This window comes from Chanodichthys erythropterus, chromosome 10, assembly GCF_024489055.1.
Source record: "Chanodichthys erythropterus isolate Z2021 chromosome 10, ASM2448905v1, whole genome shotgun sequence".
NCBI classification, from domain to species: domain Eukaryota; kingdom Metazoa; phylum Chordata; class Actinopteri; order Cypriniformes; family Xenocyprididae; genus Chanodichthys; species Chanodichthys erythropterus.
The window spans coordinates 38817272-38833810 of record NC_090230.1 but is presented as its reverse complement, the minus strand read 5'-3'; the positions used below and the strand labels follow the sequence as shown (position 1 = coordinate 38833810).

At 38.0% G+C, this 16539-nt stretch overlaps 3 protein-coding genes across 10 annotated transcripts in view; 1 reads left to right on the top strand and 2 right to left on the bottom strand.

Moving 5' to 3' along the window:
• nf1b (neurofibromin 1b) overlaps nucleotides 1-16539 on the top strand; it is a 67500-nt gene that overhangs the window by 40495 nt on the left and 10466 nt on the right. For all 8 annotated transcript variants that reach the window (XM_067397657.1, XM_067397653.1, XM_067397651.1 and 5 more), the window contains 7 exons: nucleotides 11744-12176; nucleotides 12265-12605; nucleotides 12709-12911; nucleotides 13173-13366; nucleotides 14453-14593; nucleotides 15878-16157; nucleotides 16245-16459. In XM_067397657.1, the coding sequence (XP_067253758.1) occupies nucleotides 11744-12176; nucleotides 12265-12605; nucleotides 12709-12911; nucleotides 13173-13366; nucleotides 14453-14593; nucleotides 15878-16157; nucleotides 16245-16459 (1807 nt within the window). The remainder of the gene's footprint in view (nucleotides 1-11743; nucleotides 12177-12264; nucleotides 12606-12708; nucleotides 12912-13172; nucleotides 13367-14452; nucleotides 14594-15877; nucleotides 16158-16244; nucleotides 16460-16539) is intronic.
• LOC137028630 (mucin-4-like) lies at nucleotides 1423-7714 on the bottom strand. Its single transcript, XM_067397658.1, has 2 exons — nucleotides 7647-7714; nucleotides 1423-6988 (listed from the first exon to the last, which is right to left on the bottom strand). The coding sequence occupies exon 2, from the start codon at nucleotides 6963-6965 to the stop codon at nucleotides 1710-1712; it is 5256 nt and encodes a 1751-aa protein (XP_067253759.1). The 5' UTR covers nucleotides 6966-6988; nucleotides 7647-7714; the 3' UTR covers nucleotides 1423-1709.
• LOC137028633 (uncharacterized) lies at nucleotides 7703-11681 on the bottom strand. Its single transcript, XM_067397664.1, has 2 exons — nucleotides 11213-11681; nucleotides 7703-9842 (listed from the first exon to the last, which is right to left on the bottom strand). The coding sequence occupies exon 2, from the start codon at nucleotides 9836-9838 to the stop codon at nucleotides 9113-9115; it is 726 nt and encodes a 241-aa protein (XP_067253765.1). The 5' UTR covers nucleotides 9839-9842; nucleotides 11213-11681; the 3' UTR covers nucleotides 7703-9112.

Below are 16539 nucleotides of genomic sequence, written 5' to 3'. Positions count from 1 at the left end.
AGAATCCTGAGATCCCTGAGTCTGCTGAAAAATGCTAATTTCAGCTAAAATAAAATCTACTGAACTTCAATATGAACACAATTCCTACGATTTCCACTGCTTTATGAAATCTGATATAAGGTTAAATCTATTATGTAAGGTTAATCTGATTATTCTGTCAGCTGAAAGTGCAGTACTTTTATCTCCATTCAACACCTTTTACCACATTTAAACCCATTCTACATGGGTTTTCCCACAAAATCTGCACATAAAATTCATAATTTAAAACCCTGATATTGGAACAGTTCTTAGTTAAGTGTAGTACAATTCTCAGCACGCTTTTCGGTAGTTGATTTAAAAGTTCCTCGCCATCATGTGTTCGCCTGCGTAGGTGTTTGTGTGCGTTTTGAACAAAAGAGCGCTGGTACAGAGCCTTTTCAGTGCCACTCTCCATCTTTCTCTCCCTTTTTCTATCTCAATCACTTCATTCTTTCCGACCCTGCTAATGCTGCCCAGTAATGGCACATCCTCTGCCTACTAATGTAGCTTTGCTCAGTGTGTGACTGTGAGTGAATGTTGTTGTATATGTGTTTGTGTGTATAAATGCAGAAATGGCATAGTAAGATTATTTAGCTCAGTCCATCTGTGCTCAGCTCTAATTTTACATGTGCTGTCTAGATTCTTCCCTTAATTCATTGATCTGTTCATCTAACACTGTTTTAGTGGACCGCAGTGTTGTTGCTGTTTTGTGTGTTAGCCAGGCAGATTTGGACATGAAAACAAACCCAGCCGGAGGTGAGAGAAGGTTGTTATTGCCATATTAAAGGGATAGTTAACCCAAAAATGATTTATTCACCCTCAAGCCATCCTAGGCTTATATGATCTTCTTTCAAACGAACACAATGGTAGAATATAAAATATCCTGGCTCTTCCAAGCTTTATAATGGTAGTGAACGAGGGGCGTGTTTTGAAGCCCCAAAAACTGCATCCATCTATCATGAAAAAATAATTCATACAGCTCCAGGGCATTAATAAAGGCCTTCTTAAAGAAAGCCATGGGAAAAATATCCATATTTAAAACTTCATAATGTAAAATGACTAGCTTGCGGTAGAATCTTAACCCCTGACCTGACGCATGACGTAATGACGAACGCGGAAGTGCACAGGATAGGGCAAAACAAAACACTGGTCATTAATTAGAAGTCTAAAATGAGAAATTTTAAAGAGAAATGTTGGAGGATTTTGATATGAGAGAAGAGGAGCTTGAGTTTTTTGCCCAGCCGTATTTGTTTGAACCACAAGAGGCATCTAAGCTTGCATTTATTTTGGGCTTCAAAACGCGCCACTTCAGAACTATTCCTTTTAGTATAATCATTTTACATGTGATCAACTTTCCATTGAATGTAAATAAAGTCTATTAGCATTTTCAACAAGAGTTCTTGTTTGTTTTATTGAATCAGGTTGTTATTGCTTTAAAATACAGGTGAAAAAATACCTTTTTATTAAAATAATTTAATACAAGCACTGAATGTACAAGCACACAATCTCTATATAATGTAATTTTATCTCTTATTTGTCCATGTAAGTCATGTAAAGTTAAGTGTTTGCATACACTGAGGAGTCTGTAGAATTTGTTAATTCACAATTTAACTTATTAACAAATTAATGTTTAGTTAAAAAAGTTGAGGGTAAATATTAGAGAGTGTGCCTTGTTGTGTTCTCTGACATCCTTATGTCCATTGAAGGTCTTTGTATTGTTGCTTGAGGGCGATGCTCTCATGAACATCACTATTTTCCTGCTTATTCTTTTGGGTGTTTCCTTTCCTCATCTCTATTGCAGTATGTGCACTGCTGCTCTGCAAGACAGAATGATATGTTCCACACAGGAGAGGGGGACCTGCCACCCACATGTTGTGCCTCCAGCGCCGGGCCTGCCATCTTCTCCATACTGCCCAAAGCAAGATTACTATTATCAGCAAAAGGAGGCACGCAAAAGTGAAGAGTAATCCAAAAATTCCTCTGTGGGTTTCCGTGTCGTCTTTTATTGCTGTATCAGCTGATTTGTGTGTTGGTAAAATAAATGTCTTGGGATTCCGTGAGACCTTTTGTGTTTTTGACATGTGCAATTTTGTTGTAGCTGTACGAGTAGTTTTACTCAGTTTGCGCCCAGTCGTGCTTTGTGTTGATTTGTCCACCTCAGTTAACAGACCATCATTATTGGGGTACTTTTCCTTCGCCACTGTATCTGCTGTAGGCTCTTGATTTGTCAAGTCTGATCGAGGCTCTGTTGTTTCACTGGGAAGTAAATTGGACTGTTTTGTTGATATCCAGGATGGAATTTCCTGAGTTTTTAATGTCAGAAATCCACGTCTCATGACTGATGTTGTATGAATATGTTTTTCTGAAGGTTTTGGATTTGGAGTGAATGTCACAGTGAGCTTTTCTGTGGAGGCTGGAATAGTTTGAGACAGTCTCACTTTATCTGTAGGAGCTTGAGTTGATGTGTCCTTTGCTAACAGGACACTTGTATGGGATATTATTGTGCCAAGGATTGGAAATTTGTTTGTTGTGCTCTGTGATTGTGTTTTTGGATTCATCTGATAGGTTGTGAATGGTGCAGCAGATGATGTGGAAACATGTAGACTAATGTCCTTTGACACAGAAGTGTCCCCTGGTCCTTTTGAGTCAATTAAATGATCCTCTGTCAGGCTAAGAAGAGGTGATATGGAAGCCGTTTTGCTGCTTACTGATAAATCATTTGTTAATATGCGAGTTTTTGTTGTCAGAAAGTGTTGCATTAAACCGTTATTAGAAGTATTAACTGCATTTTGTTCAGTGTTTTGATTTCTAGGCTCTTCTGCCGGTGTGGGTTTGTGGTGTTCTGGATCTGACGTGAACCCATTGAGATGTGAAATAGAGGTCTCTACTGGTAGCAGAAGTGAAGTGGACTCTTTGGTTTGTTCCTTCAATGTGAATGCAGGTGGTGTAGGTTTTGAAACACTGAAATCTGTGGCCTTCACAAACTGGTTTGGCTTCCCATTGTGCCAAGTTACAGAATGTGTGTATGTAGCAGTTTCTAGAATTTCAAGCTTGATTGATGATGAACTTAAAGTTGGGTTTTTTGTCTTTGCAGGTAGAGTGGGTTTTGAAATGCCTTTCACCATCCCAGTGATGGCTCTTCTTGGATGTTCATGCTTCATTGTTTGTGGAAGGGAAGTGGGCTGCAGGCTGTCATTTCCCCTTGTTGATGCAAGTTTGCCATGGTTTGTAATGTGTGAGTTTATGGCAGTCTGTAGTGGAGTTTCCTTTTCATTTCTGTATGTTGTGGTCATGTCTGGGGTGAACATGACTGCCGTGGGTTGTAGAAATTCTTGACTAGGTTTTGGAATTGTGGGGCTGTTGGTGCTCTGGAAATGTGTTGATTGATTGAGTCGTTGTGGTGCTCCTGACTGAGTGTTGTTTTGTGACTCTTGTGGTATCAGTTCAATGTGGAAAGACGTTATAGCTGTAGAATCATTTGTAACAGTAGAACGAGTGCTTTCTTCATGCATGATATCTAAGGAAGTTTCCTCAACTGCTTTGGAGGAAATTTTGATTGTGAATGTTTTGGAATGAGGGATGTTTTGCTCCGTAACTTGACTGGGTTCCATAATTTTCTGTTTTGCGATTGTTGATTCTTCAACTAGTTGGGCATCTCCTGATTGAGTTGTTGTCTGTGAGTGTGTTGGGAAAGTTGTCATAGCTATAGAGTCCTTTTTATCAGTAATACCAGTGAAATGGTCAATTTGTTCATGAATGATAGTTGAAGGTTCCTCTGCTGCTTTGGAGTAATTTTTGATTGGCATTGTTGTGGAATCAGAGATGTGTTGCTCTGTGACTTGACTAGGTTCTGAAATGTTCAGCTTGGAGCGCTGGAGATGTTGTGTGAATAGTTTTGGTGCTCCTGACTGAGTGTTGTTTTGTGACTCTTGTGGTGGCAGTTCAATGTGGAAAGACGTTATAGCTATAGAATCATTTGTACCAGTAGAATGAGAGCTTTCTTCATGCATGATACCTAAGGAAGTTTCCTCAACTGCTTTGGAGGAAATTTTGATTGTGAATGTTTTGGAATCAGGGATGTGTTGCTCTGTAACTGTACTGGGTTCCATCATTTTCTGTTTTGTGATTGTTGATTCTTCAACTAGTCGGGAATCTCCTGATTGAGTTGTTGTCTGTGAGTCTGGTGAGTGTGTTGGGAAAGATGTCATAGCTGTAGAGTCCTTTGTATTAGTAATACCAGTGAAATGGTCAATTTGTTCATGAATAATAGTTAAAGAAGGTTCCTCCGCAGCTTTGGAGTAGTTTTTAATTGGCAATGTTGTAGAATCAAGGATGTGTTGTTCTGTAACTTGTCTGGGTTCTAGTATTGTCTGTATTGTGGTCTGGAGTCGTTGAGTTGATTGATTGACTAGTTGGGAATCTCCTGATTGAGTTGTTGTCTGTGAGTCTGGTGAGTATGTTGGGAAAGATGTCATAGCTGTAGGGTCCTTTGTATTAGTAATACCAGTGAAATGGTCAATTTGTTCATGAATAATAGTTGAAGAAGGTTTCTCCGCTGCTTTGGAGAAGTTTTTGATTGGCAATGTTGTGGAATCAAGGATGTGTTGCTCTGTGACTTGACTAGGTTCTGAAATGTTCAGCTTGGAGCGCTGGAGATGTTGTGTGAATAATCGTGGTGCTCCTGACTGAGTGTTGTTTTGTGACTCTTGTGGTGGAAGTTCAGTGGAGAAATATGTTATAGTTGTAGAATCAGTTGTACCAGTAGAATGAGAGATTTCTTCATGCGTGATATTGGATGAAATTTTGATTGCGAATGTTTTGGAATCAGGGATGTGTTGCTCCGTAACTTGACTGGTTTCAGTAATTTTCCTTTTTGTGATTGTTGATTCTTCAACCAGTTGGGAATCTCCTGATTGAGTTGTTGTCTGTGAGTCTGGTGAGTGTGTTGGGAAAGATGTCACAGCTGTAGGGTCTTTTGTATCCGTAATACCAGTGAAATGTTCAATTTGTTCATGAATGATAGTTGAAGAAGGTTTCTCCGCTGCTTCTGAGAAGATTTTGATTGTCAGTGTTTTAGAATCAGGGATGTGTTGCTCCGTAACTTGACTGGGTTCAGTAATTTTCTGTTTTGTGATTGTTGATGATCGTTCAACTAGTCGGGAATCTCCTGATTGAGTTGTTGTCTGTGAGTCTGGTGAGTGTGTTGGGAAAGATGTCACAGCTGTAGGGTCTTTTGTATCCGTAATACCAGTGAAATGTTCAATTTGTTCATGAATGATAGTTGAAGAAGGTTTCTCCGCTGCTTCAGAGAAGATTTTGATTGTCAGTGTTTTAGAATCAGGGATGTGTTGCTCCGTAACTTGACTGGGTTCAGTAATTTTCTGTTTTGTGATTGTTGATGATCGTTCAACTAGTCGGGAATCTCCTGATTGAGTTGTTGTCTGTGAGTCTGGTGAGTGTGTTGGGAAAGATGTCACAGCTGTAGGGTCTTTTGTATCCGTAATACCAGTGAAATGTTCAATTTGTTCATGAATGATAGTTGAAGAAGGTTTCTCCGCTGCTTCAGAGAAGATTTTGATTGTCAGTGTTTTAGAATCAGGGATGTGTTGCTCCGTAACTTGACTGGGTTCAGTAATTTTCTGTTTTGTGATTGTTGATGATCGTTCAACTAGTCGGGAATCTCCTGATTGAGTTGTTGTCTGTGAGTCTGGTGAGTGTGTTGGGAAAGATGTCACAGCTGTAGGGTCTTTTGTATCCGTAATACCAGTGAAATGTTCAATTTGTTCATGAATGATAGTTGAAGAAGGTTTCTCAGCTGCTTCTGAGAAGATTTTGATTGTCAGTGTTTTAGAATCAGGGATGTGTTGCTCCGTAACTTGACTGGGTTCAGTAATTTTCTGTTTTGTGATTGTTGATGATCCTTCAACTAGTCGGGAATCTCCTGATTGAGTTGTTGTCTGTGAGTCTGGTGAGTGTGTTGAGAAAGATGTCATAGCTGTAGGGTCTTTTGTATCAGTAATTCCAGTGAAATGGTCAATTTGTTCATGAATGATAGTTGAAGGTTCCTCTGCTGCTTTGGAGTAATTTTTGATTGGCATTGTTGTGGAATCAGAGATGTGTTGTGCTGTGACTTGACTGGGTTCTGGTATTGTCTGTATTGTGGTCTGGAGACGTTGAGTTGATTGATTGACTAGTCGGGAATCTCCTGATTGAGTTGTTCTCTGTGAGTCTGGTGAGTATGTTGGAAAAGATGTCATAGCTGTAGGGTGCTTTGTATCAGTAATACCAGTGAAATGGTCAATTTGTTCTTGAATGATCATTGTAGAAGGTTCCTCCACTGTTTTGGAGGAGATTTTGATTGTCAATGTTGTAGAATCAAGGATGTGTTGTTCTGTAACTTGACTGGGTTCTGGTATTGTCTGTATTGTGGTCTGAAGTCGTTGAGTTGATTGTTTGATTAGTTGTGAATCTTCTGATTGAGTTGTTTTCTGTGAGTCTGGTGATGATGGGTCAGTGGGGAACGATGCCATAGTTCTAGAGAAATTTGTACCAGTAATTCCAGTGGAATGAGTGCTTTGTTCCTGTGTGGTAGGTGAAGAGGGTTTGTCCTTTGCTTTGAAGACTATCTCCGTGTTTTTCGGTCCTTCTGATGACATAGATTCCAGTTTTTCTGGTCTCATTGTTGATGTTCTGATGGTGTTTGTATCATTGGAAACATCATTTAAAAGCCTCCATAAAATAAACATACTATAAACCTTTTCTGGTAAACTTAATGCATCTGGTAGTTGTAAGTTATGTCTTCTCACTCGTGATCTTTTCACACCATCTCCACCCTTCAGCTCAAATATCTCTGTGTTGGTGTGGTCAGAGTTTGTGGTCGAAGAGATGCTCAATGACATCAAAATGGCCAACAGATAAATGAACAAACAAGGTCTGAGTCGCTCCATGTTTAATATTTGATATTTTAACACTGTAGAGAGGGGAAAAAAAGTTGTAAAAGTTTCATTATATTTTTAGATATTTGAAATGTTTCATATAAAACATTGTTTCTCTGGGAAATTGTCTCTGTAATATAGTAAATATACAGTAAATTCACATAACAGTGTAAACTTGTACAACTGTCCTTTAGTTTAATTTCTACTGTATGTGTGTGTAAGCTAAGTGACAGCAAAATGTCTAACAGATAGTCTGAGCAGCTCTATATTTAATATTTTTTCCATTTTATCACTTTAGATAGAAAAAAAAGTTGTAAAATAGAGTATCCCTATAATACAGTATGTATACAGTAACTTTGTCCATTCACACAAGTTTAAACTTGTACACCTGTGCTTTAGTTTAATTACTGCTGTATATTTATGTATATTATATATGATTATTATTTAATTTTTTATTTTTTTTCATCATCGTCAGTTTGCAAATACTTCATTAATCTCCCAGCATTATATTTATGGAGTATAATTACATTTCTTGTTCTTGTCATAAAAAAGTTATTATTATCATTTTTCAATACTACCTATCAGCGTGTTGACTTCAGTTCTGCTTACAAAGTTTTCTAACCTATTTTTTTTTTTTTTTTTTTTACAAATTAATCTCAAATCTGAAAGTTTCTCTGACAAAATGTGTCTTACCATTTCAAGGCTGTTCCTTTGTTTACCAGCGCAAATCCGAGAATGCGACCCATTCATCAACTGTCCTGGAAGGGTTGCTGCTTTTCTATTTATAACAGGCTGAGAATATATTCTGCTAGATCACGTGATCATGTGCTAAGTGTGAACAAAAAGCAGAAATTTTGGGTGTGGCTGTAAAATGATGTATTTTCTCACGGTTCTATGATGCTGCAAAATGAAATTGTGTGGATTTAATTAATCTTAAAGTTACCAATGTTTTGTTCAGAGGAGAAACATCAAGTATAGTACAGTTTCAAGGTTTGAAATAAAGACGACAACTTTTTTATTCAAAAACACAAAACCACACAGCAAATTTCTAAATCAGTTTTTAGTCTTATCCACAAAAAAGATCTCAACATCCTTAAAACAAGATGATTTCAGAGAACTTTAAATTCTCTAAAAACTACATTTTACATATTTTTACATATTTTTGTTTCTCAAGCATATATTTCTCATTTAAGGATGTTTAGACTTATTAAAGGATTAGTCCACTTTTAAATAAACTTTTCCGGATAATTTATGTCATCCAAGATGTCCCATGTCATCCAATAATGGTCTCTAGATAAGGCCATTATTTCTACTCTGGGATCGTGTAGAAAAATTTGAAGCTGCAGTGAAACTAATTTTGACCTTCAACTGTTTGGTGCCCATTGAAGTCCACTATATGGAAAAAAATCCTGGAATGTTTTCATCAAAAACTTTAATTTCTTCTCAACTGAAGAAAAAAAAAGACATGGACATCTTGGATGACTTGGGGGTGAGTAAATTAACAGGAAAAGTTTATTTAAAAGTGGACTAATCCTTTAAGAAAAATCTACAGAAAATACAGATTTTATTTAAAAAACGGACAACATAAATGCTTTTAGCTGTCGAAACATGGTCATGCAATGTTGAGAGTGACAAAGGCTTATTGGCAGTATTTCAGTGCATACATTTAGCTTTTTAATATCATTTTCTAACAACAGTCTTAGAACCGTACTTTCAGATTTCAGACCTTCTTCTTGAGTCTTATGCAGAAGATAACAGTTAAAGGGTTAGTTCACCCAAAAAATGAAAATTTCTATCATCATTTACTCACCCTCAAGTTGTTCCAAATCTGTATAAATTTCTTTGTTCTGTTGAATACAAAGGAAGATATTTTGAAGAAAGTTTGTAACCAGGCTACTTTGGGGCACCATTGACTTCCATAGTAGGAAAAAAACTATAAAACAAAACTGTTCAGTTTAACACATTCTTCAAAATATCTTCCTTTGTGTTCAACAGAACAAAGAAAATTATACAGATTTGGAACAACTTGAGGGTGAGTAAATGATGATTGAATTTAAATTTTTGAGTGAACTATCCCTTTTAAAGCTTAAGCAGGTGCAGACTTTAAATGCCAGCAGGGGGAGTTGTGTGACACCAGTTCGTTAAGTGTCTGATCATGTTCACACCCCTGTGTCGGAGCTCTCTGGTGCTTTTGCATCGGGCACATGACTGTTCTCCTGGGTGACGTCTCCGTTCGGGTCCTTCACAGTACTGGGCTGCTCCGTGTCTTTGTTCTCCTCACTCTTGATCTCCAGAACTCTGTCCTCATCCACTCTACTCTCCTCTTGTGCTGTGATGACCTCCTCTTGTGGTGTGGTGACCTCTGATAGCAAGACACAGGTCTCCGTTGGGTGCCCGTCCACTTGGCCTTCATCCCTGTTTGGCTCTTCACTCTTTTCTCTTATGGCACGTAGGTCAATGTTGTTGTGACGAAGCTGGAGACTAGAAATGATTCGTCTCAGGTGACAAACCTGGCAGGTGCATATCAGTGTGGTCAGCAGCAATGCTAAGCAGCCCACTGTGAGAGCAAACACAACCAGATGCAGTATATTTTCTGTTGGCAGGAAGAAGATACACTGTCCTTTATTGGGTTCAGGAGTGGCCGGTGTGCAGGCTGGTTGTTGAGATGTTTTTATAGATTTATTTGTGTTAACTGAATTTTTTCTGGATGTTGATATGATGTCAGTATTGACTTTTGTCGTAGGTGAGCCGTTATTTTGGGTTTCAGTCTTTGGTGTTGCTTTAGTGACCAAAGAGGATGTGTATTCATTTTTTGTTGTGTTAGCATGTGCCATTCCGAAGAGCAATGCCAAGCACACAAAACAAATTGTTCTGGGACTTATCATGGTTCTGTGAAATATAAGAGAAAGGAGAAGTTTTGTTATTTTATTTTGTTCAATTTCTTAAAGATATAAGCAATTTCACATCATTTATATGTACTTGAATTATTCTACCAAAATCAGTTACTACAGGAAAATTCCTTAATATTTTATTCACTTTTTCTACCAATTACAAAACTGACTGTTGGTTAAATAATGGAACATATTTAACGCACTGAAAAGTGGATATCATTTTTGGCCAGGCTGTCATACAAAGAAATTATGAACACATGCAAAAACAAGAGGGAACCAACAAAATAATAATCACTGATTATGTTGTAATCAGTGTATGCTTTTTCCTGTGAGCTTTTTGTTTTTCTGCACATTATTTTTATTTTATTAATTTATTTATTGCATTGTAAAATAAAACCTGTAGGTGTAGTGTTTTTTTTTTGTTTTGTTTTTTGACAAATAATTTTGTCATAAGTACTTTGAACCTTTTTTTCTTCCCTCATATTTAAAATATTTTAAAAATATAATGCTTTTTCCTCATATTTTGATGGTTTAATCGAACTTGTAGGGTCATTAAAAACAAATAATCCATTCTGGACATCACGTTTGGCCTCTATTTTATATTATTGATAAATCTTAAATCTATACATTTTCATTTATTTTTGAGACATCCACAAGTGTATGAAACTTAGTATGTAAGAAATTGTATATAATTTTATGTATCTTAATTTATATACCATTTACCCGGTCAAAAGTTTGGAAACATTAAGGTTTTTTTGTTGTTTTTTTTTTTTTGTTGTTTTTTTGTGGGATTTATTTTTATTTTATTTATTTTTTTAAGAATTTTTTTTTTTTTTTTTTAAATGTATACTTTAAATTAGCAAAGGCACAATAAACAAATGGCTGAAAATAAACGCTGTTCTTTTGAACTTTCTAGTCATCCTGGAAAAAATCAGTTTCCACAAAAATGTGTCCCAGCACAACTGTTTTCATTATTGATAATAATCAGAAATTTTTCTTGTGCAGCAAATCAGCATATCAGGATGATTTCGGGAGGATCATGTGACACTGAAGACTGGAGTAATGATGCTGAAAAATCAGCTTTGATCATAGGAATAAATTACATTTTAACATATATTCACATAGAAAAGAGGTCTTTAAACTATTAATATTTCACAATATTACTGTTTTTACTGTATTTTTGATCAAATAAATACAGCCTTGGTGAGCAGAAGAGACTACTTAAAAAACCTTAACGATTCCAGACTTTTGACCGGTACTGTATATATTTTCTTTAGTTTTTGTGATTTAGTTTTTTAATAAAATGACTGAATTGAAATTGAGGAGCTTGAAGCTCATAAATAAAACTTAAAATAAATGGTTTCTTACCTTTTTGGTATGTTACTGGTTTATTCTGAGGTTCTGTTATCTGCAGAGTTTTGAATGACTCTGTTTGAATGTCTTCACGCTGTAAATTTGAGCACTAGAGAAGTGTGCCCTATTTTTGAGAAGTGGTAATTTTAAAGCTGAGCCTGCAGGTGCACACACTTATTAACCAGCAATGAGTTTCCTGCCTGTTCTTTCACTTCTGCTTGGGCTCTTATATTAGACATGCACATCAACCATGTGTGGCTAGGGTCATTGTGGTCACATCTATTCAAGGCTAGTAATATGTGTCGATTCTTAATCACGAACCAGTGCATGTCATGGGCGACTTGCCCAGTCTAGTAGTTTTTGTAATTTGGTTTCTATAACATTGAAAATTCAAGCTTATATGTCCATTGAAAACACTCAAAGATGGCTTTGTCAATCAAGCGTCAAAGTTTTCCATTTTCTTATTTACTTATAATAACAGCATTCGGTGGGTTTGCAGACCTTTCTTTCCGTTTCGCTGACTGTCTGTTTTCATCTCCCTCACAGGTTCAAGACAGGTCAGATAAATGGGGATTTACTCATATACCATGTACTTCTCACCCTCAAACCTTACTACGCCAAACCCTACGAGCTAGTGGTGGACTTGACGCACGCTGGCCCCAGCAATCGCTTCAAGACCGACTTTCTCTCCAAATGGTTTGTTGTCTTTCCGGGATTTGCTTATGAAAATGTGGCCGCCATCTACATCTATAACTGTAACACATGGGTACGAGAATACACCAAATACCATGAGAGACTGCTGACGGGCCTCAAGGGCAGCAAGAAGTTACTGTTCATTGACTCACCTGCACGGCTGGCTGAGCATGTGGAACCAGAGCAACAGAAGCTTCCGGCAGCTACTCTTGCCCTGGATGAAGACCTGAAAGTCTTTCACAATGCCCTAAAACTGGCCCACAAAGACACCAAAGTGTCCATTAAGGTGTGTGAAGAAACATGAATACTTCTTACAGCTCGGTTTCGCTTTTTATGTTCTATCTCAGTGTTTTTTTATTCTCTCTTTGCTCCAGGTGGGCAGTACGGCAGTGCAGGTGACCTCAGCCGAACGAACACGAGTCTTGGGTCAGTCAGTCTTCCTCAACGACATCTACTATGCCTCAGAGATTGAAGAGATCTGCCTAGTGGATGAAAATCAGTTCACGTTAACCATCGCTAACCAGGGTACGCCGTTGACCTTCATGCACCAGGAGTGTGAGAGCATAGTCCACTCGATTATCCACATCCGTACGCGCTGGGAACTCTCCCAACCCGACTCCATCCCCCAGCACACCAAGATCAGGCCCAAAGATGTTCCAGGGACCCTTCTCAACATCGCCCTGCTGAACCTGGGCAGCTCTGACCCCAGTTTAAGGTGATGAATCATCCTCTTTAAATCAACAGTGGTCAGATATTTACCAGTGTATTCCTGGAATTTCATGTCTGAATATTTATGTTTCTCTCTGTTTTGTTAAAAGGTCTGCAGCTTATAACCTCCTGTGTGCCTTAACTTGCACCTTTAACCTGAAGATTGAAGGCCAACTTCTGGAGACCTCTGGTCTTTGCATCCCTGCCAATAACACCCTCTTCATCGTGTCCATTAGCAAGACTCTAGCAGCTAATGAGCCTCACCTGACCCTGGAGTTCCTGGAGGAGTGCATCTCTGGTTTCAGCAAGTCCAGTTAGTGCCCCATTAGGCCTTTAATTAAACTCTCAGAAGACCCTAGTGATCCCCCATCTGATTATTACTCACATTCTCTGTTTTGCCTTGAAGTCGTAATAGGAAGTTTCAATTGCAACTAGAAGAAATCTTTAGTCCACAAATGTTTATACTGATTGTTTATTTGCTTTATCTCTAGACAAATCATTCATTCTTGTAGACATAACTGTAATAAAGATGTCAAGTCTTCTGGTAACCAATGACATTCCTCCATATATGCAGGTATAGAGCTAAAGCACCTGTGTTTGGAGTACATGACTCCCTGGCTGCTGAACCTGGTACGCTTCTGCAAGCACAGCGACGATGCCAAGCGCCAACGAGTTACTGCAATTCTGGACAAACTCATTACTATGACGATCAATGAAAAGCAGATGTATCCATCCATTCAGGCCAAGATCTGGGGGAGCTTGGGACAGGTAACAGAGCTGATCTGAAATGTATTCATGTGACTAGGGGCGTGCGATATTATGATTTTTGAATGCTACAGTGCATTCTATCGGTTGCAGTTTTGGCACCAACACTTTTTTTTTTTTTTTGCATTTTAAAGCCTTGCTGGTTAAGCATTTTATTCACACACTGTTCTGACATGCGCTTTTCTGAGCGTGTACACCCAAAACTAAAAGCCTGTCAAACAGCGTGTGAGTACTAAACTAAGTTACCTTTTGCGTCTTATTGAGCTGTCAAATACCTCAAGGTTTACATAAACACAGACAATTATGTTGAATGTAAACAGTTGGGAGAAAACTGGATGCTTGTCCGTATATTAGATCGGTGCATGAGGTCTTAAAGTGGCCGCAACCTAATAAACCTGCTGCTGTTAATCAAACAACTAAAGACAAAAGAGAAAATCACTTACTGTTCTTCACTGCATAACTTCAGTAGCTTTAAAAAGAATCGGTGTGTGTGTGTATATATGATTTATACAGTGAAGTCTATGTAGTGTTTTATTTTTACATTTGTTTATTCTTGTATACTACTGGTAAATGCACCTACTGTGGAAAAAAATAAAGCACTGTTTATTCAATTTGTATATTATATTGTATTTGTAATATGCATCTTTTGTTCTTATTTTTAATAACAAAGATAAAATAATGAAAAAAAGATTTTCATCTTCGCCCACCCCTACTTTGGCCTAAAGATTCTGTCTTTCTTTTCTCTTTTATATTTGTTACCTTGTAGGTTGTGGGCTACATTTTTAAAATAGGGAAATTAGTTTGGCTGTACTGCTCAGTCACTTTTTATGACAAAATCCATATCGCCCTCCCCTACATGTGACAATTATTTTTGGTTTTGCTGGGGAGGTGATAAGGCTTAAGAAGAGCTGCATGGTGAAACTACGTAAATGACACATTTTTAAAAAATAATTGTTGTATTTGTGGTTTTCCAGTCATATTCACTTCCTTTAATATTTTTATTTGCACTGTTGTGTTTGCAATTAATTTGATTTTAGAGAGCATTTCTCATGTCTATATTGAGCTGATGGCAGCTTCCTGTGTCTACAGATAACAGATCTACTTGATGTAGTTCTGGACAGTTTTATTAAAACCAGTGCGACGGGAGGTCTCGGATCCATCAAAGCTGAAGTAATGGCAGACACCGCAGTGGCTTTGGCCTCTGGTAACGTCAAACTGGTGTCTAGCAAGGTGATGTTCACACACACATACGAATATACTTTGTGAGAGTGAATATAAATGGTAGCTGAAAAGTTCAGCTTTTATAAGTGCAAGTTCCTTAACCTTACATTTAGACCAGGAGAAAGTTGAGCAGGCCAAGGATCGCATTTTGAGAATGTTTCTGAACATGTAAAACTGCAACACAAAGCATGATGTGATGCTATAAAAAGAGCTGTAATTCTGTGAGCACAGTGAGACCCACAGATGTGGTTTGGTTGGTTTCTTATTCTTTCGCTTTTGTTCTTGCTCTTTTTAACCACTCTGATCTGCCTCTCTATTTCTCTCCCTTTGTCTTGAGAAGATAGTTGATGGCGCTTAGGTTAGGACTTGAGGTTGGTTCATTGAGCTCGGCTGGGTTCTGTGAACTTGACTGACTTAACTTTTTAATGTTTCACTGAAATAACTGCTTCATTCTCAGGCAGAACAATTTCCTGAATTCATGGGAAACAGGAAATGTGTTTTTGTTTCTTAATTTAATTTCTTTCAGTTCCTGTATATATTGATCTTTCTGGTGTTATTTAGTATTATTTATATACTATTATAGTATTTATATCATTTGAATTGGCTCTTATTTTTATATTTTCAGTTTATTTTAATTTTAGTTTAAGTAATTTTATGTGCGTTTGTCATTTTTATCAATGTTTGTTTCATTTAATGTTTATATTTAAAGGGTTAGTTCACCCAAAAATGAAAATTCTGTCATTAATTACTCACCCTCATGTCGTTCCAAACCCGTAAGACCTTCATTCATCTTTGGAACACAAATTAAGATATTTTGATGAAAAATAAGGGTTTCTGAACCACACATAGGCAGCAATGTTATAACCACTTTCAAGGCCCAGAAAGGTAGTAAAGACGTAGTTAAAATGGTCTACGTGACAACTGTGGTTCAACCTTAATGTTATGAAGCGGCGAGAATACTTTTTGTGCATAAAAAACAAAACAAAAATAACAACTTTATTCAACAGTTTCTTCTCTTCCTTGTCGGTCTCCTACACTGTTGACGTAGTAAACGCAGTGCGGTGCTTCCGGGTTCTATGTCAAAACACAGACTTTTTCACACCGACAACAATTTTCATTTTTGGGTGAACTAACCCTTAAAGTTTATTTCAGTTTTAGTTGTGTTAAGTTGTTTATTTTAGCTTTATTTCCTTTACTGAAACCTAGTTTTAATAGTTTTAGTTTACAATAACAACAGTTCTCTCATCTAAATTTAACATGGAGATTGAATTTTGCCATCGCACTTACCAACAGGTGATCATTCGGATGTGTAAAATCATCGATAAGACGTGCCTATCACCCACACCAACGTTGGAGCAGCACCTGATGTGGGATGACATCGCCATCCTGGCCAGGTACATGCTCATGCTGTCCTTCAACAACTCTCTGGATGTCGCCGCTCACCTGCCCTACCTCTTCCATGTTGTGACCCTGCTGGTGGCCACGGGGCCTCTGTCGCTTCGGGCATCCACGCATGGCCTGGTTATCAACATCATCCACTCCCTCTGCACATGCTCCCAGCTGTGCTTCAGCGGTAAGAGGATGTCTATGCCCTAGAGGGATGTTTTCATGCATCAAGGAGTTATTGATTATTGAAGTGTCTTGTTTTTCTGCTGTGCAGAGGAGACCAAGCAGGTGTTGCGTCTTAGTCTGACAGAGTTCTCCCTGCCAAAGTTCTACCTGCTGTTCGGCATCAGCAAGGTCAAATCGGCTGCGGTCATTGCCTTTCGTTCCAGCTACAGGGATCGTTCATTCTCTCCGGGCTCCTATGAGAGAGAGACCTTTGCTTTGTCATCCCTGGAGACCGTTACCGAGGCATTGCTGGAGATCATGGAGGTACGTTATACCTTTTAACTTGATGCGGTGTGGTAAAGCAGCATCTCTTCCATCTTAAGTAGACTAGTGAAGATGGAAAG

Excerpts from the sequence above, each read along its gene's own strand:
- LOC137028630 (XM_067397658.1), bottom strand. The coding sequence starts at position 6,965 with ATGGAGCGACTCAGACCTTGTTTGTTCATTTATCTGTTGGCCATTTTG.
- LOC137028633 (XM_067397664.1), bottom strand. The coding sequence starts at position 9,838 with ATGATAAGTCCCAGAACAATTTGTTTTGTGTGCTTGGCATTGCTCTTC.